The 26,176-nt window shown below is 33.2% G+C and overlaps 1 protein-coding gene and 1 long non-coding RNA gene across 5 annotated transcripts in view; both read right to left on the bottom strand.

The window, feature by feature from the left end:
• Window positions 1-5,037: 5,037 nt before the first annotated feature.
• On the bottom strand, window positions 5,038-8,741 carry LOC136986828 (serine hydrolase-like protein 2). The gene is made up of 3 exons (XM_067284441.1): window positions 8,619-8,741; window positions 5,997-6,925; window positions 5,038-5,356 (listed from the first exon to the last, which is right to left on the bottom strand). The coding sequence occupies exons 2-3, from the start codon at window positions 6,907-6,909 to the stop codon at window positions 5,346-5,348; spliced, it is 924 nt and encodes a 307-aa protein (XP_067140542.1). The 5' UTR covers window positions 6,910-6,925; window positions 8,619-8,741; the 3' UTR covers window positions 5,038-5,345.
• A 3,420-nt stretch (window positions 8,742-12,161) lies between these two features.
• The window catches only part of LOC136986874 (uncharacterized), a 33,850-nt gene continuing 19,835 nt past the window's right edge, over window positions 12,162-26,176 (bottom strand). The window contains exons 4-7 of one of the 4 annotated variants that reach the window (XR_010882549.1): window positions 25,209-25,285; window positions 15,544-15,689; window positions 15,356-15,459; window positions 12,162-12,588 (exon numbers count right to left, since the gene is read on the bottom strand). This is a non-coding gene — a long non-coding RNA (uncharacterized lncRNA). The remainder of the gene's footprint in view (window positions 12,589-15,355; window positions 15,460-15,543; window positions 15,690-25,208; window positions 25,286-26,176) is intronic. The other 3 variants (XR_010882547.1, XR_010882548.1, XR_010882546.1) reach the window with 3 other exon arrangements.

Below are 26,176 nucleotides of genomic sequence, written 5' to 3'. Positions count from 1 at the left end.
ATACATAAAATTATAGATTTCTGCTTTATTGTTTTCTACGAGCAGTAGTTTATTTTTAAAATAGCGAGGTTGAGGCCGAAGTTTTAAACGCGAAAACGTGTACGTCGGACGTTCAGCGCCGCTTTCCTGTAAGCCTATAAGTTTGACAATGGTATTTGAAATGTCAAACATGATTCCACTGACGTTCCAAAGGCCATTGTCAAACTTCTAGGCTTACAGGAAGGCGGCACTGAACGTCCGACGTACACGTTTTCGCGTTTAAAACTTCGGCCTCAACCTCGCTAATGTTAGTTGAATGGCGGCGTAGACGTACGGGTTAAACCACTTAAACAAATTTATAAAACTTTCATAGGATTATATACTGGATACATACATTTAGGAAAAAATGAGTGAATGTTAACAGAAAAAATAAAAGATGAATGCGAGTAACAATAAATGTGAATACAAAAAAAAAGAGGTTTGAATACAAATGTTGAGGTCAATATGGAATGGGACCTCCCCTAGCATTAATGCAAGCTTGACAGCGTCGATTTGTACTCTACATTCAATAAGGAATTACAAAAGCTGAGAAGGCAGCAATTACCATTCACACAAAAGAATGGTTTGGCGGTCTCTGAGAGTTTGTGGAGGAGGTATGAAACGCGTTTCGATAAAGATTCCCATAGATGTTCTATAGGATTGGGATCCGAAGAATATGCAGGCCAATCCATTCGTCCTATTCCCTCTTCATAAAGGTATTGGTCGACCAGTTTTGCTGGATGTGGACGAGCATTATCGTCTATTAAAATGAAGTCGTCTCCGGTTTCACCACTATTTCATCCCAATACACGTGAGAAGTACTGGTACACACTCCATCAAACACACGGAGGTCGGTGCGTCCAAGTAATGTAAACCCAATCCAGACAGTCTTTCCACTACCACTAAAACCATGTCTTTCCGTTATGTCCTGTGGTTTGTAACGGGTTCCAACCTCCCTCCGGTCAATATATTCCGCTGTCAGATACCAAGGAGTAACTAAAATCATCTGCATGGCCCCACATCTTACAGCGAGACCCCCAGACCACACTCATTGTTTTTTAAGCCCCGGATATTGAGCACCTACATGAAAATTCGGCCTCAACCTCGCTAATAATTATTATTTTTGGAATAAGAAGAAAGACTTCGAAATTTCTACTAGGCTTCATTCTACTTCCTGGGGATCCAAAATCAAATCTGGCGATTCGGGATTGAATCCGGGTCGAAAAATTCCCGGGAGTTTTTTGAAGGTAGTCGGGCCCGTCTCTCGCCACCTGACTGCCTCATTGTGGGCCTGGACGAACTCATAATGGGCTTGCTAAAAAGGGCCTTCATACAGTAGTACCCAGAGGATGGAAAGAGTTTATATCAATTTAAATTGTCGAGTGATTTTTATTTTTATAAACACGCGGGGACTATAAATTTTCTATTCACGTCACTAAAATACGAAAAAAAATTAGAGTAAATAAGATTAAATATCATTAAATCATTTGTATTAAGGAAAATTATCAACGAAGTAGGAAATATTTCTATGTAAATGATAATTAACTACGTACTGTTTTGTAAGATTGTTGTTTAAAATTAAATTATAAACGTAATAATTTAAAAGAAAGAATTAATACACAGAATAATTCCTCGAAGACATTTTAACCAATGTTTACATTATTCTACATAATAACGAGGTTGAAGCCGAAGTTCTAAACGCGAAAACGTGTACGCGGGACGTTCGGCGCCGCTTTCCTGTAAGCCTAGAAGTTTGACAATGGCGTTCGGAACGTCGAACGTGATTCCACTGACTTTCCAAACACCATTGTCAAACTTCCAGGCTTACAGGAAAGCGGCGCTGAACGTCCGACGTACACATTTTCGCGTTTGAAAATTCGGCCTCAACCTCGCTAATAATTATTATTTTTGGAATAAGAAGAAAGACTTCGAAATTTCTACTAGGCTTCATTCTACTTCCTGGGGATCCAAAATCGAATCTGGACGGGCGGTTTGTCACAATGGTAACCATCGTTGAGCCCCGTGGGTTCAGCTAGGCCCTCTTGCGCTACGTTTACATGATAAAAGTTACGCGGAGTAAGATTTATCCCGATTAAGTTAACCAGCAATAACTAAAACGGTGTTCACGCACAATGCAACTTGATTTAGGTTGATCATTATTTCGATTGTACCGACTTCCACAGAGGGATAATCATGTGACTCGTGTCACTAATACACTTAATGACGTTAACTCGGATGGCCGAGCGGTAAAGGTGGCAGCCTACCGCTCTGGGGGACCCGGGATCGAATCCGAACGGGTCGATTAATCCCCAGGAATTTTTCGGGGGGTGGTCCGTTCGGATATGTCGGGCCCCGTCCCTCACCACCCGGTCGCCCCATTGTGGGCCTGGCCGAACCCATAATGGGCCTACTAAAAGAGGCCCTCTTAGTGCCCACAGGGCGGAAAGAGTTAAAAAAAAAACTCGGTTGCTGAAAAGGTGTTAAAATATTGAAGGGAATTGGCTTCTGTACAAATGAAAAAAGTTAACCGGATTCAAAGGCCCGTCGGGGTTCTCTCTCCTCGTGTACACGTAATGTTGGTGTCTGCAGGGCAGTGTTAAAATTATTTTAAAAAAACCTAAAGATGCTCTTATTTATATATTAAAGAGTTTCTTGCCTGTAATATTTAATTAAAAACAGTTAATAAGGATGGTCGCCTCCGTTGTGGGCCTGGTCGAACCCATAAAGGACTTGCTAAAAAGGCCCTCTTGGTATCACAGGGCAAAGAATTTAAAAAAAAAAATTGTACCCAGCAAAATATTTGTTATTGTCAATATTAAAAATAAATTTCTTTCTCGCCTATCGATAAGAGTTCTTCGCTTGGGCGCCATTTTATTCGAAACAAATGGCGTCAGTTTTTTCGAACGAAATTAAATTTACAGTAACATTTCCTTTAATAATAAAGTTAAAAAATAATCAAAACTCAATAGAAAAATGTCGACTTTAAATTATTTTCTGAAATATATTAATATTGGATCGGTTTATTTGTGTATAGTAACGCGACACAAGCGATATGCCAAGGAGGGATGTCTGCCGGGAAGTCTTTTACGAAAAACTGACCCCTATTTAGATGTTCCCAAAGTGAAGAAAACCCGGAAAACTCCGCGTGGCCAGGCATGTTATCCTGTAGGATTTCATATTCCTTGGTTTGTTTCCGAGAAAACAAAATATGAACCACCATCTTCTCGGAAATGGTCGGAGATTAAAAACTACTCCATTTTTAAATTTAGAAATAATGATAAATAAAGGCCATAATATCTTTAATTGGAATCTTGTAGTTTAATTACTTTCCAGAATGTTATATAACAGAGGGGAAGTATGGCGATTGGTCGAAAAAATAACCAATTTTTATATTTTTGGACTTGGTGGACCTTGAAACGTCGAAAAACGCAGAAAATTGGTGCTTTTTTCCTACATGTAAGAATGTGTATGTGTAAAAAATACAATTTTTTCGGCCATTTTGAACCTTAATAGCGAGGTTGCGGCCGAACGTATTCAGCCCAAAACGTGAACGGCAGACGGACGAGCGCCGCCATCTGGCAATTTTATACGGTCGATAATGGCGTTCGCTACGTCTGGAATGACGAGTAGAAGATCGGCTTAAACTTCATTTTTTGTTTGGGGTTAAAATTATGATTATTTAAGCATTTACGAATAATATTGTAAAGAAACAGACGATTTTAATCCAGAAATTATTTAATTATTCCATTTTTTAGCGAGTGATGAGAAGTGCTTATAGAATTTACATATATTTGTCTTCATAATAGCTTATCTTAAGGTAGGTTTGTTCTTCCACCATCAACAGCATAAACGTTTGTAAATTTTCTAAAAATTAATTTTCCGAATTTACATAAGCCACTACTTCCCTCGACAAAAGTATGAGGTAGTCCTATTGTCCGATCGTATAGTAGGAGACACAACGCTAATTAAAAATAATTACTGAAGTGTTATTAAACATCGTATAAATACATTTAAACAGTTTAATTTGTTTATTTACTTTTGCTGGTAACCCTTGATGTTAAATGTATCCGCCGTTTTTTCGACATATTTCCCGTGAGTCAACGCGCGACGTTCACTACGTGACGATGTGAACGAGCGCCGCAAGGTCTTTTAGTTGGACTTAAAACGTCAAACGTGTATTTCTGCTTGCCGTACAAGTTTAACGTTTGTGCTTCGCCTCAGCCTCTCTAATAACTCCTTTACTTTTCGTGGAAATTTTGCAAGGAGGTTTGTATATTAGGTGGAAATGTTTCTAGAAATTTTCAGTAAAACCAGGCCATTGTTGGAGAGATATTAAGGAGGTAGTGATAGTATTTCCCGAACCAATCTGAAGACTTAAGAATAATGGTAATTGTTAGGAATGAAAACAAAGAATGCCGGGAAAGTCCAGCAACAGGTTGCCAGTTTTTGTTTTCTGCGCCATTGTGGAAGAACTCTTCCTTAATTCTTAAATTAAATACTTATCTGTGATAAACCAAATTGTTTTCACAATTTTCCTAATTGCAGAAAGTCTGTTCATTATAACAATACAATATAAAATGTTAATCGTGGAAATATAAGGTCTTGTCGCAAAGAATACATTTTTACACTCAAATATTAACATTGCGCACATCCATAAACCATGAATTGTATGATTTAGGTATTTGAGATCTTTTAAATGTTCTGTAGCCTTTCTCCAAAGTTGTGTCGGAAAATATTTTACATATAAAATCTATGCATATTTTTCTGGTAAGATAATTTGGAGTGGAACAGCTGCAGAATTCTTGACATTTTTAAAGAATCTTCATTTCCAAAAAACATCAAAATTACATTTGTAGTGATCGGCAACTGATGCTTTCGACAGATGTGTGTGTACAGCTGTACATAAGCAAGCAAAAAACACATGGCAGCATAATAAAACAATACATAAATATTTGCTTAGATAAAATATGCTGTAATGATGCTCAAATTTATTGAAACTCAAAAATTCATCAACAAAAATTATTTGGTATTATGAACTCATTTATTTCTTCACAATATCTTTACTTACAAATGGGTGCATATCACATAAATCCAAAAATAGTTACAAACCCTGAGTATAAACAGAAGCCAAATTCAAATAGATTTAGCAAAAATATTTTAGCTGCGATAATTTCGTGGATTCGAGCATTATTCAACCTATCAATGCAACGAATTTCATTAACACGGTCGGTACCGTGCGCAAACTTTGGTTTGCACCTTTGTCATCCTTTTCAATATATAAAATCTCTTAAAGGCCAGATTTTCGACCTCATTTTTGAAGAATGTGTTTACTTCTTATCTGTTTAATGAATTACTTTCATTAACTACATCAATATTTTTAAATTTCAGTCTGAATTTCTAATCTATTTTCATCCATTTCTAAAATACATGTAAAGATATATGTGAACACATGATGAAAATTTACAAATTAGTGAAAAACCATTATGTTTTACATTGTACTTTTATAATATTTGCATTTAATGCCAGCTGTCTTAAGTATGTTGAACATTAGAAAATGTGTCGAGTATAAGTCGTGAAATTATTGTATACAGAAAGACTAAATTAAGATACAGTTCATATCTCAAAATTTACACTTTCTTTCATTATTTGACTTTAATTAAAATTATACAAAAATAACTTCTAAGACTATATTCTACTCCTTTGCACAAATCTTCAGAATAAGAATAAATTAATTAAATACAAATTTCATTTTAATTTATCACAAGCACAGACACATTTTAATGTTGTATACTTTGTATACTGATTCTGTTAAGTTGCATCAGCTTGAATTACTGATTGACAACCAAACAATTGAGCTATCTCTTATATTTTTAAATATATATGTGTAGTATATCTATCAAATTAAATATGTTTGTGATAAATGTTTATAATTTATAAATAAATATTTAAAAAAATAAAATGAATTTAATCCTACTCACAATTTTTTAGTTCATCTCCTCTGACAAATGCATTTATAATAGGAGCTATTCTTTCCGGATAACTTAAATGAATGAAATGATTACCGTCGATTTCTACGTATTCGAATCTGCTGCATTTTTCCGAATAGAGTTTTAAAAACTCGTTGTAACTTTCTTGGTCGGAAAATATGGGCGATCGTTTAGCTTTAATTAGTAACAGACCGCACCGAATATTCGAAATTAGCGACTTCATTACTACGAAAGAATTAAACCCGCAATCCCACACGTACTTGATCCGTGGATCGCGAGTAAAAACATATTTACCGGGCTCTATTTCTTTAGTTCCTCTTTCGATTAGTAACTTAATCTCATCCTCTCCGCAATCATTATACTCGCTATCGAGAAGACGTTTCGTGGCTTCTTCTTTAGTGTAAACTGGCGGGTTAAAATTATTTTTTATTTTCTCCCGTTCCGCTTTATACTCGTCAATCGTCCGTTTAATTTTTGATGATATACCTTCGACGGAATACGTAACCGGTTTTAATAAATCAATTCCAATAACCTTATCTATCATTTCCGGATACATGCTCGAGAAAGTGATAGCAAATTCGCTTCCCCAACTGTGCCCTATTATGCTGAACTTTTTCCAATTAAAATATTCGGCAATAAGCTTAATATGGTAGATGAATTCTAATTTAAAATAAGGTAGACCGTCGGTCTTGTGAGACGATCTACCGTGACCGATATAGTCAATTGCAACAATATGTAAATTGGGAGACAAAAGCGGTATTAATCTGTCAAACGTTGCCGCGTTGTCTTGCCATCCATGTAATGCTAAAAAAGGTTCGCCAGTCGATAAACCCCATTCTTTGGCAGCTAAGTATCCATTTTCCATGGGAATTTCAATTTCTTTTGCAGTAATTTCGGAGCCCATTTTATTTAGAAAATATCTAAAATAAATTTGATATTTATTAATAAACTATATTTATAATTTCATGTTTAAGAATTGCTGAATTTTTTTTATAATGTTTCTGAAGCTGATAATTAATGAATAAATTATAATTTTATATTTAGCAGAAAAATTTTATAACTCTAGAAGTTATTACGAATAAAAAACTTAGAAAATCTTAACCATAAATTAAACATATCTAATCTATTGCAAAAATATACAATATAGTTGAATCATTACAAATTATTTCAATTAACATAATGCAATTTAAATTACAAATGATAATTTACTACTTTTATCAGAAAAACTACAAATAACTATCCACAATTATAAATTATTCATATATAATTCTTTATAATACTACCTGAAAAATTTGAATTTAGAAAAGGATAATTTCCTTCCAAATTTCCTGTTATTTTGTTATCAGAATTTCATAATACTACTAAATTTTTCCTTGTGACAATGAAGAGCTGGAAGCAATGATGCATGTAATGTTCTGTTGCTTTTATCTGTTAAAAGCAATGAAGCATGTAATGGAAAACAGAACAAAACATTACACTTTGCCATGCTTATCCGGGAAGTAACAAAAATTAATATTAACTGATACGACATAACTCATTTTAGCACGATTATAACCTCGGCAAACTGTTCTAAAACTGTAATTTAAACTATTTATCATACTGTAATTTCTATAATTTTCTGATATTTGATGACGATATCCTATAATATTACATTATATAATAAGATTAATATGATTCATTGATAAGTATGCAATTTTTGAATATATTTATTTGTTTAACTAGTTTATTTGTTTAACTTGTTTCGCTTTGTGTTCGTTTATGGAACTATAATTTTCTGAGGATGGCCTATATGAACAGGCTGAAAGCATTTGAATGTTAAATTGCAGTAAGCTCAGCAAGTGTTCTGGTGTTTAATTTAGTTGTAAGTAAACCGCCGAGGAAGGGAGGATAGTTTAACTACATGTTTATTTCAAATTAAATATGACTTCAAAACATTGAAATTGTAATAGAATTGGTTTAACGGAGGGTACAAATATGGCTCCAAATTAGTCAAGATCCTATTGGAGCCATAAGTCGTGCCCATAGATAGAGCAACCCGACATCCCCGATTTCCGGGGACCGTCCCAGGTTTTGCCAGTTTTTAATATTTGATTATAGAATCAATCTTTTACCAACACACCAGTATAATATTAATACACACCAATTTATAAATCAATAAAGAAATCAATTTTAAAAAATAGCCAAAGTTAAATCAGTTTTAGACCCCATTTACACTGATTCTTAAACGTGTCCTCGGTTAAATTCTAAACCTTATGGTCAGCCTACCACGGGAGTAAAAGTCAAATGGTTAACACGTGACCCTTTGTGCGGAAATGACGTCACGATTACTTTAAAAGAGAGAATCTCCACAAGGAGTCACAGACACGCTGTTCCTTTGACCTTTTCGCTTGTCTAGAACGGCCTAATATTATAGGATCCAAATCCTTCATTCAGAAATGTAATTTTACTTACAATTTTAGACTGTTTACCTTTAAGCCATTCATTAAATGTGTATGAGTTGTATGAGCAATAACCGTATTTAAAGTTATATATATGTTGATAATTATCATTTTAAGTTTAAAATCATCCTTAGATTTGGATTAGGAATTAGTAAACATCAACATTTATACTGACCTTTCGGTTTATAATCTACGAAACGACAAGGATCCGAACGTAAACAAACCGGCATCCGCTAGTATCAATGGACAAATGATCGTTATCACCTGTACTACTAATAGCGACACCTGTCGTTACAAATGTGCAAAACTTACGTCAAGAACGCGAATTTTCATTCACGCCTTTAGAAAATCATATAAATGTTAAGAAATGTCATTAAAGTTATAAATAAATTCTAAAGCTTGGATTTATTTGAAAATTGAATGATAAATTTATTCATGACGTCAGGGTAATGCGTAAATTTCAAACTGTCTTCGCTTTCGTTGCGAAACGAATGACGTCGAACGCTTTCAAGGTTGCGCTGATGTCACGACCTTAGATTATTATTGGCGCTGTTCCTGCTGTAAATGTACGTCAATAATCGACAATGCTAAATAATTATTTATTTATACTGTTATATGTACATAATTAATTTAAATACAATTTAAACGTTAACATATTTGAATAATTTTTTTTTATTTCACCGATTAATCGAGACGTGGCGCTTTTTAAATGTGTAATTTTTTCGGAAATAAATAAATATATATGTCGTAATAAAGAAATTTCTCTCTCTAAATTAAATCTAGTTTATAATTACATTAAAACAATGGAATTTCAATTTATTTTGTGGCTTTGATAACACTGGACTAATAATTGCAACAATTGATAAATAGCAAGTGTCACCGCAATTATTAGCACGTGCGATTCTATTGTTTCCTATTGTGTCAAAGCGCCTCGGAACTTGGCATTAAATTGATCGTGGCGCTAAATCGAAATAAACCCTTTCACAGATTACTATTACTCTTTTACGGGGGCAACGCTAATTAAGATGGTGTAATGTCGAGGTTCGATTGCATACATTTACTAAATGAAATATAAATTTGTATAAACACGAGATAAAATATACACGTTTAAAATATCCCGATTATGACATCATAAAACGAAGTAATTTACCACTCTGGTCCGGGTTCGAATCCCGACGGGCGCGAAACCCCATGAATTTTTCGGGGCGGTGCGTTCGTATATATGAACTCTGCCCTGTGGCCTTTTTAGCGAGTCCATTATAGAGAGATTTCACCATGCCTTACAACGGTGCGCCCGGGTGGTGAGGGTTATATTACGGTTAATTTATCGCTTTTAAATTTTAAAAATCTCAATTTTCTATCGGATTTTCCATTTTTAAAGCCAATTTACCTCCGTATTTCTATAATAGTAAGACCCGCAAGCAGTACTGAAGGACGCTCAGAAGAAAAGCTGCCCCATTTTTGATTTGCTATGGCACAGTGTGTTGAAAGAACAAGGTCATTTCTTTACTAAAATATATAGAACAATAGTTTCTTTCGTGTTCTTGTGTTAAGTTTAAAAAATGACGTTGAATTTTTTATAAAACCGAAGCAATGACGTCAAACCGACTTTACAGTGTTTACTTTCGGGACTAAACGAATGGGACATAGATAATTGAGCGGATTCGTTTTCCTAGAGGTGCCAGGACACATTGCAAAACGATCGCCTCTAAAGCCCACGTGAAGACTGTCCAACCAGTGGCGTAGCGTGACGACCGGATGGCCGAGCGGTCAAGGTGGCAGCCTACCGCTCTGGGGGACCCGGGATCGAATCCGAACGGGTCGAATAATCTCCAGGAATTTTTCGGGGGTGATCCGTTCGGATATGTCGGGCCCTGTCCCTCACCACCCGGTCGCCCCATTGTGGGCCTGGCCGAACCCATAATGGGCTTTCTAAAAGAGGCCCTCTTAGTGCCCACAGGGCGGAAAGAGTTAAAAAAAAAAAAAAAAAAGTGGCGTAGCGTAGTAGGGCGGCCCGCCCCGGGCGGCACTTTTAGGGGGCGGCAAAATTTCATAATAAATAATAATATGTTGTAAAAGTACCTAAATAAGGGGGCGGCGAAATTTTCCTCCGCCCCGGGCGGCTGACACCTACGCTACGCCACTGTGTCCGACTATTCGCGCTTCGCGAAAATCTTCAAAATATTTCATATTTATTAGTAGAGATGGATGTCCGGTGGTTAAGGGGCATTTTATTACTCTGGAAACCCGGGTTCGAATCCGGGTACATCGGCAATTTTTCGAGGTGTTCCGTCTGGATATGTCGGACCCCGCCCGTCCCATCGTGAGCCTTTTTTTTTTTTCTTTTCTTCTTTAACTCTTTCCGCCCTGTGGGCACTAAGAGGGCCTCTTTTAGTAGGCCCATTATGGGTTCGGCCAGGCCCACAATGGGGCGACCGGGTGGTGAGGGACGGGGCCCGACATATCCGAACGGACCACCCCCCGAAAAATTCCTGGGGATTAATCGACCCGTTCGGATTCGATCCCGGGTCCCCCAGAGCGGTAGGCTGCCACCTTTACCGCTCGGCCATCCTGCCGTCTAGTCTTCATCTATTATACTTCTTTCACAAGGATAGAAAAATTCATCTATCAGAATACACAAGACTGATACTTGGTTGTGGGTTTTCATATCAGTGAGCTGGTTATGTAGTTTTCTTGGCTCTCTTTGTGTGTGTAATATCTAAGGCAGCCCCTTTGATGGATTACTTGCGTTGCATTGCCGTATCCCCACAAAGCAAAACGGGACGCTCGACTCCCAAGGCACGTAAACATTTGATGCCCTTGCAAGCAGAAATGAAGCAACAACTAAGTTAAACAAGTAAGGCATCTAGATTTTTGTCATTACAGCAGACTCAATGACAAACATTTTACACTGGAATTGTGTTTTTCTTATATTACACACTCATTCGATTACCTTTCAAATCTACCACTTTGATGTCAAATTTTAAATTATAACAAATAATTTTAGGGCCCATGTCTGCGCACCCATGCATTTGCATAGTTACAGTACTTGTCAGCAGGACCATTTAAGTTCCAGCACAGAATGTAGTAAATTACATTTAAAACAATCCCTTTATTCTTTTTACAAATATCAATCAAAAGAAACAGCAATCTTTGTGTATTTTTGAAATTTTACCATTTCATCAATCAAAAAAAAATCAGACTTTTTGAGAGAAACTTACAGGTCCTGGCACTAACACTATTTTTTTTTTTCGGGCCTTACACCTGACAGAACTGCATTTATGTTCTTATGGAATTCCCTCGATTGCATAATATCTATGACAATTTTATTTACTATAGATGAGATACCGTTTTGTGTATTCTTTACACACAGCAACAAAAGAACATTGTACCCGGAAAAACGATTCGACGATTTTTGCAGCTATTTGCGCAACACATGCCTTATTTACATGCAATGTTGTAAGATTTGGTGTTAAGGAATGTTCTGTAAAAAACACATTCGTTATAAAGAATAGATTTTTATGAATAATAATTTACGTAAAAATGTTCTGAAGGCAATTTCCTGCTTTTTGATCCCTGTTAACGCGTCTAAGTTAAGTGTTCAAATAATTGTTAAAATAATTTTCCAAAAATTTATACTTATTGATCAATGTTTGTTCTAATTTTTTTACATTTTCATCCAGAGTCACATTAATGATTCGAAAACAAAAAAAAAAAATAACTTTAAAAATTTTAATTAAGATATGAATGGAAAAGTTACTTACAAAATTTTTGTTTAACAATTACACATCACATTGTACAATTCAATTTCTATTATTATTTTTAATAATTACAATTTTGAAATTGATGCAATTAGAATACTTTGAATTTCACAATCGAATTTGCAAAATAATTTTAAAACAAAATTTCTTGTGAAAACTCGAAAACAGCATCGGGTGTTTTTTGTTTCTTCTCTTTCACAATATACATTAATAGTCGAAGCATTAAAAAACAATAATGTGTTCGTGACAGATCTCTTAAAATTTACAGAGGTACTTAAATAGTTCGTTAGGAAAAGGTATTGCGGGAAAAGTCCGAGCACCGCCGGTCGGGATTCGGTAAGTTTCGGAGTAGTTTACTTCTCGGCACGTTCTTTGTATATTTTCCTGGAATACAAACAAGTGATTGTTAAAAATAGAACAGAAAAATTAACATTTATTAATACTCTAGTCACATAGAATAAAGTTTCATATAGGTAAGTAAATCTATGAGCCCAATAGCAGGGACTGGTTTAACATTGTGACCACTACAACTAGAGATTCCCAATATTTTTTTGCCCATGCCCTACCTAAGCATCTCTAAAATCCCAACGTCCCTGTGACACACCTTATTATCCAAAAACTGAACTCCTATTTACATGGAAGAAGCCGAAAAGTTCATTAACTTGGTTTAAACAAGCTTCAAACAAAAAAAAAAGCAGCATTTATGAAAGAGAAAAATAAAAGAATGATGTACTGAGGAAGCAATCACTAAGAAATTGTTAAAAAAATAAATATGAAGTGATATAAATATAAAAATTATGTAATTTTAGTTCTCTATTATAAGTACAAACATTTATGTATCAAAGCCCTTTAATAATAACCGTGCGCACTCTCACACTAAATACTTTTTTGCTTTATTCTAATCTAAGATCCCCGGACTAATCGACATGCAATGGAGTCTCAACTCGCTCCAAACAACAATGCAGGGGTAAGGAGTAAAGGTTATCTAAAATTTAGATTTTAGACAGAAAAGACAGAGATGATAACGGCGAGGAAAGAGGAAAATTTCAAAGAACAGTCATAACTTAATTTACGAATCGTAAGATGTAAGAACAATTAAGCAGGCTTTCAAATTCATCATTAATAAATCATTCTCCAATTGCACCTCTTAAAAAATCAAATTGCCCCACGTTGAAAACCGCAGGACCAGACTAACATACTAACTACATAACCTAGACCTCATTGCTTTCAGAGCAGAAAGATCTATGACCAAACTAACCAAACCCTTAAGTGTATAAAATAAACAATGGACACAGAAGTCTTTGATTATGTAAAACTTGAACTATGGAATATCCTATCAAAAGTAGGCATTCCAGAACATTAGTTCTGCTAATAAAATCATTGTATGACAACCAACTAAGGGGTTTTAGTCAGAACTTATGGGGAGACACTGGTTTAAGATTGGCAAAGGAGTGAGAGGGGCCATATTCTATCCCCATTCTTTGCTAACTTATACATAGACAAAGAAACCTGGGTTCAGACAATTCTAATATTGGTTTGGTTTTAAAATTGATTTTAGTCACTGATAATCTGTGATATGTAGATGGCACTACTTTGCTGGCAGAAAATGAAGGACCTAAAATGGTTTATCCAGGAAAGCCAAGATTACAGTTAAACACCACAGTGTTTAACTGTAATCTTGGCTTGGAAAATAATGTATCAGCAAAGAAATAGACTGTGTATAAAATTTCATTTTCCTAGGTTCTAATAGACACTTGTGGCTGTATGCCATATTGTATGCTTTTGTCCTTCTGACAATTTTTCCTGCTCTTTATTCTTTCTTGGTGGTGAGGGCCACTTCCTAGAATTCATTAACATAATGTATACGAGGACATGCGAAGCGAAAGGTCACTTTTGAGCTAGTGCTCGAAGAGAGAAGACGGCAAAAAGACAGACGTGATATTGTCCGGTGCCCGAGAGAGACGGATGAAAGTTGTAACTTTGAAATTCCCGGGCCAAAGTTAGTGTTATAGTTGACATTTCGGCATGATGAATCTGAACATGTGACCGGCTATTGGATCCAAATATACAAAAACCAAGAAAAGGGAAAACAGAAGTGAGAATTTTGTTAAGAAGCTCCCACGAGGCCCTCGTGATAACCAAATGATGTTTGCACTACCCAAGTATCCTTTCCTATCCTATCTATCATCTTCGCTACTTCTCATCTCCTATCATCAATTTTCTTTAGATTAAGTTTAGTGTTAAGGGTTTGGGAAAAATTATTGTTTGTATTGGATAAGTGTTATCACAATTTGAGGTGTTGCGGCCAGTTTTATTTTGTAATTGTTCTGCCAATGATAAGAGTTTAGGATTACTGCCAGAGTAACTGTCCTAGAGATGGCATCTTATTGAACCTGTACAGAGTTATGACAACATAAATTAATACATTTTTTTTAATGCTCTACTTTGTGTCTTTTTTTTGTTGTTGTTGTTTGCCTTAGTGGGCTAACAAAGCCTTCTCGTATCTCGCACACCAAACTGGGCCATCTAAACCCGAAGTTAAATGCAGAATTCTACTTAGACAATGTGGAAAAACAGAAGTTATAAATAAAGGTGGAAAAAAGCCAAGTGGTTGTTATTAACACGGATCTGTGTTTGATACTTAGAAGTTATAAAGTCAAATGCAGAGTAGTCAAAGCTATTGTCTTTCCTATTACCACTTACTGCTGATAAAGTTAAATTATAAAGGAAACTAAATCCTTTTGAATTATGGATCTTGAGACAATTGTTTCACATCTTGGATGGAAAGAAATTCTGGATTACATTGGGCCAAAGACACTGGAATCTAAGACTGACTTATTTTGGTCGTATGCAGTCAGATTCACTAGAAAAGCTTATGCTTGGTATGGATGAGGAATCAGACAATGGGGCCAATAAAAAAATTGTTGAAAACACTATTGAACACGACACCGGATTGATCCTCAAATTCGTAGCTCACGAGGAATAGAGCAAAACTGTTTGTAAAGTTTGAAAGTGACATGACCGAACAGCTAGATTTGATTAGTATTCACCAAAGCAAAAAAGTTTATAACAAACATTTTGATAAATTGCTAATATTTATATCTATTGATATTTGATTACGAAAATATCTAGCATTTCATACATACTTTACCTTTTACGACCCTGCATTCTCGTGGCAATAATTCTTCAACTTTTCTGCATACAAAGTTTTGATTCCCGGTTCAATCCATCTTGGCAGACAAATACGGAATACTCCTGTAAAAAGGAAAAAATCATAAGTGAACTTTACGTTCAGTATCGAGTAGTTAATAAATTTCAATTATGAACGATTATATTTACCAGTATTTATTAACGTTAACATTTCTGGATTGTGAACTGACGACGGAGTTCCTTCCTCCTTTTTGGGCCATATTAAAAGCGGGTCGCTTACAGTATGTAATTTGTAGTGAAACTACATAAGAGATCTTTTTCCAAAATTTCTGAAACTTAAAATATTTTTTAAATAAAAAATTTACACAAGATTAAACAAATGCAGTAAATTTCGGTTTCAGATTTAGTGCATTTGCTTAATCTGCCAATTATAATGTATAATGATCTATTCAACAACCTTGACACTAAGATTTTATTAAATTCTCAAATAAATTTTTAAAAACTAAATTGCACAGTAAGCGGGAGTTGTGGGCTCGTCCCCCATTCCCTTCTTTTCTTCCAGACTATCCCAGAGTTACATATATTTACCGTTATTAAATTTAACGAGAAATTGCGGCCTAACTGCCGACCTCCGTCCGATAAAAGGAATCCGGTGGTTTATTTGAAATTTAATTTTTACTTAATTCTTTTCGTAGCTAGAAATCCGAGAATCGAAAGAAACCGATTATTGCTAGAGTTTTTAAATTCTATATTAGATAATTTGTTAAGATTTGTAAATATTCTTTAAACAGAAGGCATAAAAACTGCACAATAGCATTTAATCTAAACACTTAGTATTATGTGAAGGTTGTTTACTAATCAACAGTCAATCAATAGTAATATATCTGATATTTAAATAAAATTAATGTAAATTATGCTTATATTTTTAAAAAGATTCTGGCTTTAAAATCAGATATTCAATATTTTGATATTTTAAAATCGATTTTGTAGTTTGCAAACTTTAGATTAAATATATACTTAAATTTTCATATAAAAATTTGCTTTTGAAGATCTTAAGGTTTTAAACACATTTCAATTTTAATGTTTTTTGCATTGTTTTTTATTATGATGATGCAACACCCGCTACTTTCCTTGTAAAGATGTGACAATCCCTTATAAATCTTCACTTCATTCATCAATTCCTTACATTCCTAGTTTTAAATTAAGTTAATTTCCAAAACCATACAACAGCTGTATTACATGCAAGAATTTTTCGAATTTCCAAAATTTATTATATATTCGTGTTATAATTACTGAAAGATATTACAAAAATTCTTTAATTCTAAGGACAAATTAGCATTATCTATTCCAACTTTTTGAATATCACCCCAATTCTTTTTTACCTCTAAGCCCTTAATATAGAAACAAAAATGTAAAATAGTGTCTACTTTGACCTTGTTCATTAACGGGACTTATTATACTGTTTAGTTTCCGATTCTCTTTTTTGATTGAGATTAGCAAACAAAACATCTTTATTTTCACCTGTATTGTGTAATTCCCACACAGTTATTTGGGTATACAACATACTTTGAGGGGATAACACTAACAATACCATAGTAGTTATCATAATGTAGAATTTATATATGATCAGATTTTCCCCCCCCATACAGCATTAATGAGACTCTTAGAATTAGCATATACCGTGTGATATATTCTTTGGTTAACTCTCTCATAAGAAGTAAAAACCTATTAAATGACAGTATTAATCTGAATATATTTTTTAAGATAAATACCGCACATTCTATTGTAATTTGTTTTATAACAGCCTAAATCTTTCTTCCATAGTGATAATTTTAAAATTTATTCAACTTTATTTGAAGAAGTTTTTAATATTGTTTTTAAGAATAACCCGCAAAACAATTCATGATAATTATTAGTTTTACACTCGAAAAAGTTTCTTTAAGGAACTAAAAGTGATGATTTCTTTTGATATTTTTGTATTATTAAAATAGAGGGAAAAAACTTTCATAAACGTTTGAATACCATCATCATCACAAACATGTCATTGAAAAATAAAGAAATAAAAATTCATTTTCTGGTTAAATAATGCCATTTTTTTTTTACTCTTAAAAACCATCCAAGATTAGAGCGATAAATATTGTCACTAATATTGGTTTGTATATGGTAAAGTTTCATATTTTTGAACAAACGTTAATGTTATCCGCAGTAACACAAAATAACTTACTAAAATACTTTCAATTATATTTTTCTCTGTAAAAGGATATTTTATGCAGTACAAAATGCAAATTAAGGAAAAATAAAGTTGTGAATTTGTTTTAAATCATAAAAAATTTAATACAATTTTAAGTTAATGATGATACGTTATCGTTAACTTCGTTGTATTTAAGGAAACACCTTGCGACGAGGAGGTGGACAGTCGTTATTACAAATCAAAATAAACCATATTAACATCCATTATTTGATATTTACTATAATTTATACACTATATTAGTATTTTTAGCATTAAATTAAATATAACTTCATCAAGTTATGAATATTTTTTTTATCCACGAATAACTTCTTACTTCCTTGTGTAAATGTTTTGACAATTAGCGACGTTTTTTCCGAATTATATACGAAGACAAATCATTAGTCGTATATCATTACTTTACTATGTAATACTTGTTAGTACAAGTCTGTAAAAGTTCATACATAAAAATTTATATTTACATTCATGTTTGTTAAAGTTTGGAGACGGGACATAAAACATATTTGCTCCTACTACCGTGTCAATATAGGCCTACCTATTATTATTATTAAATAAACATTGAATATATATTCATATTTTATTATTTAAATTAATTATTGCTTAAAATGATTTATGGTAATAAAAGAGTATCCTTTTGCCCTCTAGAAAAGTTGCAGTGGACACCCTTGGTTGTATGTCGTACTTAAAATATTCATTTTTAAGATATTTGAATCAATGTAAAAATTATTTAACATTTAAATAGTGTAAATAAAATGTTTTAACTACGTATCAAGTTTGGTTATAATTAATATAAAATTTCTCAATTTTACTTATTTTCTTCAATTCATTTCTAAATATCATTTTAGATTTACAATATTCTGAAAGAAAATGACTTTTGTTGGTACAAGTATTACAGTATCCTCTGCATATTGAAATTCTTTATTATATATTAATACATCTCCAATTAATTTTTCAGACATACGTGGCACATTATCTGATTAATAATCACTTAAAAATTAAACATGACCACAGAGAATCTTCCTGCAATAAACCTTACACTCATTTTATACTCCGTCAATTATATTAAGTTTGTATTAACCGTCAGTCGTAGAGAAACCGTGCTGTGCTAGATTGCTTATTCGAATTGTTAAACACAAGATCAACTAAATAAAGGTGGAGTCAAAAGCCGAGTGATTGAGTTAATAACACGATCTTGTGTTTAACAATTCGAATAAGCAATCTAGCACAACACGGTTTCTCTACGACTGAATCGAAAAGTAAATAAATAAATCTGTGTTGTGTCTATTTAGATTTAAATTTACCTGCCAATATTCGATTAAATATTTTTCTAATAACCGAGAAGCAATTGGAGTATAATTAGCCAGATTATTTTGGCATCCTTTTGCATTTCTCGGCATTTCGTTACCAAATTTTTTAATAATTTTTTTGTTTTACTGTATTTGTAACACGTTTTCCTACATTTTCTGTAGTTTAAAATACAACAGATGAATGCAAAGGTATATATATATTGCTTCTTGAGTTTTAACTCAATCCTTTATCATCAAGTGTAGTATTACAAATAGCCATACAAATATCAATTGGTTTAACAATGTACGGTTTATTAATCAATTCTCTCTTTTACGTATGCACTTTGGGTTGATATCAATCCCTCTTCAGTGAATTTGTATGTATTTTTTGTAAACAACTATAGGTGGAAAGTTCGGGTACAAGTACACATTCAGTGTTTATTATTTTATGCCCATCTTAATCCTGTGAAGATTGGTATTATATAAGATATACTGTCCAACAGTCTTAAAAGATTTTTATTTTCACTAATGTTAATTTATAGGGGTAGTTAGGAACCACTATGGCCCTAGATAATGTAATGCACAATAGATTTACCCATATTTTGTAAATAGAATTTGCAGGGTAATCACCATTTATTCTATACATATCATATGATAAACAAATGTATTTTTTTTCTTTTACTAATTCCATTAGAAATTCACCTCTGGTATGTATCAAATAACTAACATTTCATATATTGAATTAAAACTTGTGTAAGTTATACAGGATATTATAATAAACATTAAGTAATATTTAGACTAAGATGCAACATTTGGCTAAATACATAATCAGTTTTTGTTAATTAACAAATTGGTATTGACATTTAATATAAATTACTGTTAAAAATTTCTGAAATGATATTTAACATCAACTCACCTTAAAATGAACCCAATTAGGATTAGTCTAATTTTACAAAAAAAAAAAAAAAAAATCTCACGTTGGTACGTACAGTACACTGTCATTGGTCTGGTCTTTCCCTACCTCATGTTTTAAATCCACTCAAAGCCAGACAATATTTTTTTGAGAATCAATTTGTGCACAATAAACTGATAATTTTAGACCTCACAGGCTTGACACGTTCACTTTATGCAGTCCTTTATAAAATTTGTTTGCTAATATATGATCAGCTAATATATTTGTTTGCTAATATATTCAAATATATGATCAGAGTGAAATATAGGCAGCATTTTACCCCCTCTTCAGTTTGCTAAAATACAAAATTACTACATTTGCATTCAGTATTATCAAATTTGGAGAAAATTTGATAGAGGGTGTGTTATGTTCAATCTTTAGGAAACAGGAAATAAAAACTTGAGGTCCTCCGGATTGGGGTTGTTCACGGGGCTAACAATTCCATAACGGAAAAACTAATAAGTTATGAAACTCAAGGACAAGAATAGCTGGACTGAAAACAATGGAATGACCTAGGTGAGAAAAAGGAAAATGCAACCGGAAAAATGATATGTGGCTACATGGAATGTAAGGACTTTGAATAAAGGCTGTACAGTGACTCAGGAAAGAGATGGAGAAATATAAAACAGGAATTGATTGCAGCAATACGAGAGATTGGGTGGAAGGGTGATGGTATTTTAAGAAGTGGTAACTACACAATTCCGCATAGTGCAGGGGCCAGTGGTGCAATTGGTGGCACAGGATTCCTTGTCACCAACAAGTATAAAGAGGCAGTTTTGAACTTTAAGCCCATTAATGAGAGGATATTTACTTTGAGAATGAAGGCCCATTTCTTCAACATCACTTTTGTTTGTGTTTATGCACCTACGGAAGGAGATGGCAATGACGTGAAAGATGCATTTTAAGATAGTTTGAAGCAGGAACTGGGCAGCATATCGAGAAAAGATGTGAAAATTGTGCTGTGGGACTTCAAATGCTAAAGTAGGCAGGAAAGAAGCCTTTAGAGAGACAGTGGAAAAGGAAAGTTTGCATGATGTTTCCCAAGTGATAATGGGCAGACTTATTGACTTTGCCATGGGAAATGAAATGGGGGTGAGAAGTACATGGCTCCAGAGAAGGAACATAAAGAAAATTACTTTGTGTTCACCAGACAGTACTACTTTCAATCAAACTGATCATGTAGTAATGGACAGGAGGCACACTTCTTATATTCTTGAGGTTGATAGTTGTAGGAGGGCTGACTGACTCAGGCCATTATATGATCAGAGTGAAATATAGGCAGCATGTTATGATCTACAGATCCGGAAGGAAAGGGAAAAGGAAAGTTAAAAGAAGATATAATGTTTCAAAATTACAAGATAGGTAAACTCTGCAGAAGTATGAGGCTGAATTAAAGGAGAAGTATGAGGCTAAACAAAACAGAGCTTTGGAAAGTATTGAGGAAAAGTGGTTTATAATGAAGGAGACTCTACAGGAAACTGCAAATAAGGTTTTGGGGACAGAATAAGGGGTGAAAAGACCAGGATGGTTTGATGATGATTGTAAAAGGGTAATAACAGAGAAATGAGGCTAGGAAAAAAATACTAACACAAAAGAATTGAGGCAGACAGTCTGTAGAAGAAAAGGGAGTCAGAAGCAAAATCTTTCTGTGCAAAACACAGCATGAGGTTTTCAGCCTTGTGCTATGTTTTGCAGAGATAAAGATGGAAATCTTATAGGGGGAGACGGACAGATGCTGGATTGGTGGGCTAAATATTTTAGTGAACGGCTGAATACTACTGCAGAGACTATAACACCAGCACAAGATGAGACTGAGTATGAGCGACAGTGGATGATTGCTGGCTATGATGTAACACCGATACCCCTGCCAACAGTAGAGGAAGTTAGACTGGCAATTAAGGGTCTGAAGAATAATAGGGCCAGCAAGTGATATTACAGCAGAGATGATTAAGTATGGGGTGAAGTGTTGATGCTGCTTGTTCACCAGTTGATAGTGGAAGTATGGTAGAAGGAAGAGATGCTGGATCAGTAGAGGCTGGCCATTGTGTGCCCGATTCATAAGAACCACAGTAAAACAGTACTTGCTTTTGTCTGGGAAAGTTGCTGCGAGGGGAGACAAATGCATCAAGTTAAAGGGTGTCAACTATGTGAGATGTGAAAAATTCAAGTACCTGGGAGTACTGGTAACTAGTGATAACTTAAAGAGGAGATAAAGGCAAGGATTGCAGTGGGAAATAGAGCTTACTGGGCCCTGTTTAGATTTTTGAAGGCAGCTATTTATCGCACAGTTATTAGACTGGCAGTGATGTATGGTTTGGAAACATGGACAATAACTGGCTGTGGAGGAACTCTTAAAATATGGAAGAGGAAAATTTTAAGGAAGATATTTGGGACAGTGTGTGAGGCAGGGCAATGGAGGATGCAGAAAAGCAGTGAATTGGTAGAACTGTATGGTTATACTGATATATTAGTAGTAGTCAAATGACACATACGAATCACAAAATTCTCATAGGATAACATGTATGGGCAACACTAATCACATACATGGGAATTGACATTTTTATTTTTCCTAGTATCTTTATTTAATTAATAATATATTTAGATTTGAACGCTACTTCAAGTAACAAACATAGAAAAACTGAGAGAAAGATACAATTATTAACTCTGTAATGCAAAATAAAAATCTTTCAAAATAATTTCAACTGGACAAAAATAAATATAATTTACTTAACAATTTGTGAAATAATATACAAATGATTTAAATTGCCCAACTTATAAATGTATTTACTTGACAAAAATAATCTAAAAATTATTTACTCGAAAATTTGTGATTAGAATGTGTCATACATTATATCGAATGGGAATTTAAAGGTAAGCCTAAAAATCAACCAACTTACTTGATAATCTGAAAAATTATTTACTCCAACATTTTGTGCCATACATTATATCGATCTAAAAATTATTTAGTTAAAAATTTGTGATTAGTGCCACTCATACGATCTAAAAATTATTTACTAGACAATTTTGTGATTAGAATGTGTCATATATGTTATCCTATGGGAATTTTGTGATTCGTATGTGTTATTTGACTACTACTTATATGTTGCGGAAATAAAGAGTAACAGACAGATGATTGGGGAATGTTGAGTAAATGTCAGATGATAGAGCTGCCAAGATCTATAGAGGAAATCTGGGTGGCAGGAGATGTAGAGGAAGACCACATAAGCAATGGTTGGATGGTGTGGATGATTTGAAGATGGGGGTTAGCGATGGGAGGAAATGTGCAGAAGATCATCAAGATTGAGCCGTGATTGTCAGAGAGGCCAAGGCCCTACACGGGCTGTAATGCCGAGTAGTAGTATCATCAAATTTCATAAAATTTCTTTACATACTGTAATTCACTGCTTTCACAATCATTTGTCTTTCATTTTTTTTTATATAAATTACATTAAAACCAACCTTCAAGTGTCTTGCAAGTAATTTTCCAAATATCTTACATTATACACACATTAGTACTTGTTATTCAGTGAAATTTTTACTTCATACATGCCTTCAACTTTTATTTTGTTAAAATATAAAATTTATTAAAGACCGAAAGTTAGCTTACATTGATGTTTTACCAAACACACTTGACACTTTTACAATCTTAGACATTAACTTTATGAAAGTGCAAGGTGTGCATTCATGATTTCACATTCATGATTTCATTTAAAACACATTTAGATGGTTCACTTCCTGTTATTTTTCTCTTAATACGTTAGATAACAAATAAATATAATATATACAAATTAAATAAATACAAAAATGGTAATAGTTTTTCATATAACTTATTTTACATATTTATTACTAATTTTTTTCTTTTCCATATCAACCATCACCACACATACTATACATAGTATTTGTAGATGTATATTATATATGCACGCACACACTTGTTTTTACATATTTCCATTTCTATACACTTTCTAGTTATATACATACTTCCCCATTTTTTCATTTTACTTTTCTATTGTATATATTACAGTACCAAGAAGAAATATTTAGACTTGAAATATAATAAAATCCAATCAAATGACGATTAAATATTGTATACAATAATAAACCGTGCAATTGCAATTATTAAATTCTGTCGAGTGCTTTAGCCTTAACCACTGCCGAAAGCACCGAATGCAATCGGCTTACTATTATGAAAATACCAACTTATAAGGAGTGATTGCATTTATATAATTCAAAAACCGAAATTTGACTTTATTGAACACATTTCAGATGAATTAATAATGTTCATTGATGTAAAATAAATTTTTATAACTAATAAATTTAAAAGCATATAAATTCGAAGTAATGTTAATTAAAAACTTTAATGAAGATGGCGGAACAACTTATCTGTGGTACCAAATTTGTAATTCTTTTTGAACTTTCAAGAAATACATCATTTCCTGTTTTCTGCAAAACAAAGTGTTTCCACCTTGCATCTACTATTGTATATAACAAAACATACTCAAACATCTTGTAAATGTGCAGCCAAATTTATTACATTCTAACGTTTTCGGTCATATTTAATGACCTTTATCAAGAATAAACAGAAAAATCGAACACAGCACATTTGCATTAACGAATATTCGTTTCGGAACGTTTTTAAAAGATATTCTAGTGAAATTACTATTGTATACATCTCATTACATGTTTTGACCATTGCGTAGCCCTCTTCGGACTGTAGCAGAGGAAAATACACACACAAATTACAAAACCTCAGTTTATGTACATAATAAATTTTATAAACAAAACTTACTGTATATTGCTAACAGTTTCAATTTTAAAACCAATAACTCATTGTTTAACACCGTCCACTGCCGATCAGTCCTTTGCGTAAAAACTTTTGATGCATAAATGCCAAATTGCCTTAAATCATGTTCTCTTATTTACATATTTAAAAACATCTATCCATAAACTAACAGTTACACAATATTCACCCTGTTAAGATAATATCTTGGAAATAGATATTTCGTTTAAATCATTTTCTCTTTACCAACAATTTTTACCAATTTTTCACTAACAGTAAAATCGCGAGTTCTTGTATGTAAAATACGCAGCAGAGTTTATATGTATTTTTTAACTGAATCAATGCTAGAAGATAATATTTTAAAAGTCTCCAACATAATAAAAACCTGGGTCTGTACTGTAAAAGTTATAAACAACATTGAATTGTGTTAAAGATATATTGTAAATAATGGTATCAACAATCTTAGTATTTTTATTATTGGAACGTGGGATCAGCACCATTTTTATATTTCTCATAATTTTAATATAAGTCTACATTTATAGTTATCTTTAGTACTATTTCTTCTAAAATTATATATTTTAATCATACCTTTTTATTAAGTCTCCTAGGACAATCGTTCAACTGCATCTTCTATTTCCATTTTCACTGTTGTTTTTTTTTATTATCTGTTGTAGTTAAATTTTAATATATGTAAACATATATAAATAAGAAATCGTTTTCAAAAACATTACATGGTTATTGTATCTAGAAAAACCTATTTTATTATATTTTTGCAACTATTTTTATATCTAAATAGAATTTAATAAGCATATTAACTATTTCACATTCAAATTTTTATACCAGAATAAATCAAATTGGCCAATTGTACAATGTCATTTGCATTAATCGCTTATTAGATGAGAATAAGTAATCACTGCGACACCATTTATTTCGACGAACTTTTTAACAATTCTTGCCATAAACAATTTGGCAGATTATCGAACCCGTAAATACATACGTCCTTTTGCCTGTAACTAACTTGACTATTATTCACAAAAAATTTCTTTGCTGATATGAAGTTCAAACCTTTAAAATGGGAAATGTATCATTATGGAGGATGAATAGGTTTGTACATAAACTACTGTAATATAATAAATAAATATAGCACGTAATAATCATATTAAATCTCAATTCTTTATCTTATCTACTCTATAATCTTGAAAAACTACTAAAAAGTATCAACAGTCTACACCTGTTGTGTCTTATAATGTTGGTATTCTGTACCCATCCCTTTTTATACACTCAAATTAAATAAAACTAAAAAAATAATGTAATAATTATATTTTCTAATAATTATTTTAATTACTTTTTAATGTAATCATCTAATTTCTCAATGATCGTGGCTTACAATTTATAGTTTTTTCTTCTTTAATCCACAATTGGGGACACAATTGTTCTTGTTTTATAAAGCATCATCATAGCCGATTTCTGTCCAACCTGTATTATTCATTCGAGTTCTTAATTCATTTTTCTGTGTATCTGTATCACTTACAATTAATCTGATTATTTTCTATGAA

This window comes from Centruroides vittatus, unplaced genomic scaffold, assembly GCF_030686945.1.
Source record: "Centruroides vittatus isolate TY-2023 unplaced genomic scaffold, ASM3068694v2 scaffold_1209, whole genome shotgun sequence".
Classification (NCBI taxonomy): Eukaryota; Metazoa; Arthropoda; class Arachnida; order Scorpiones; family Buthidae; genus Centruroides; species Centruroides vittatus.
The sequence above is the reverse complement of the archived record's forward strand: the minus strand, read 5'-3'. Positions and strand labels throughout refer to the sequence as shown.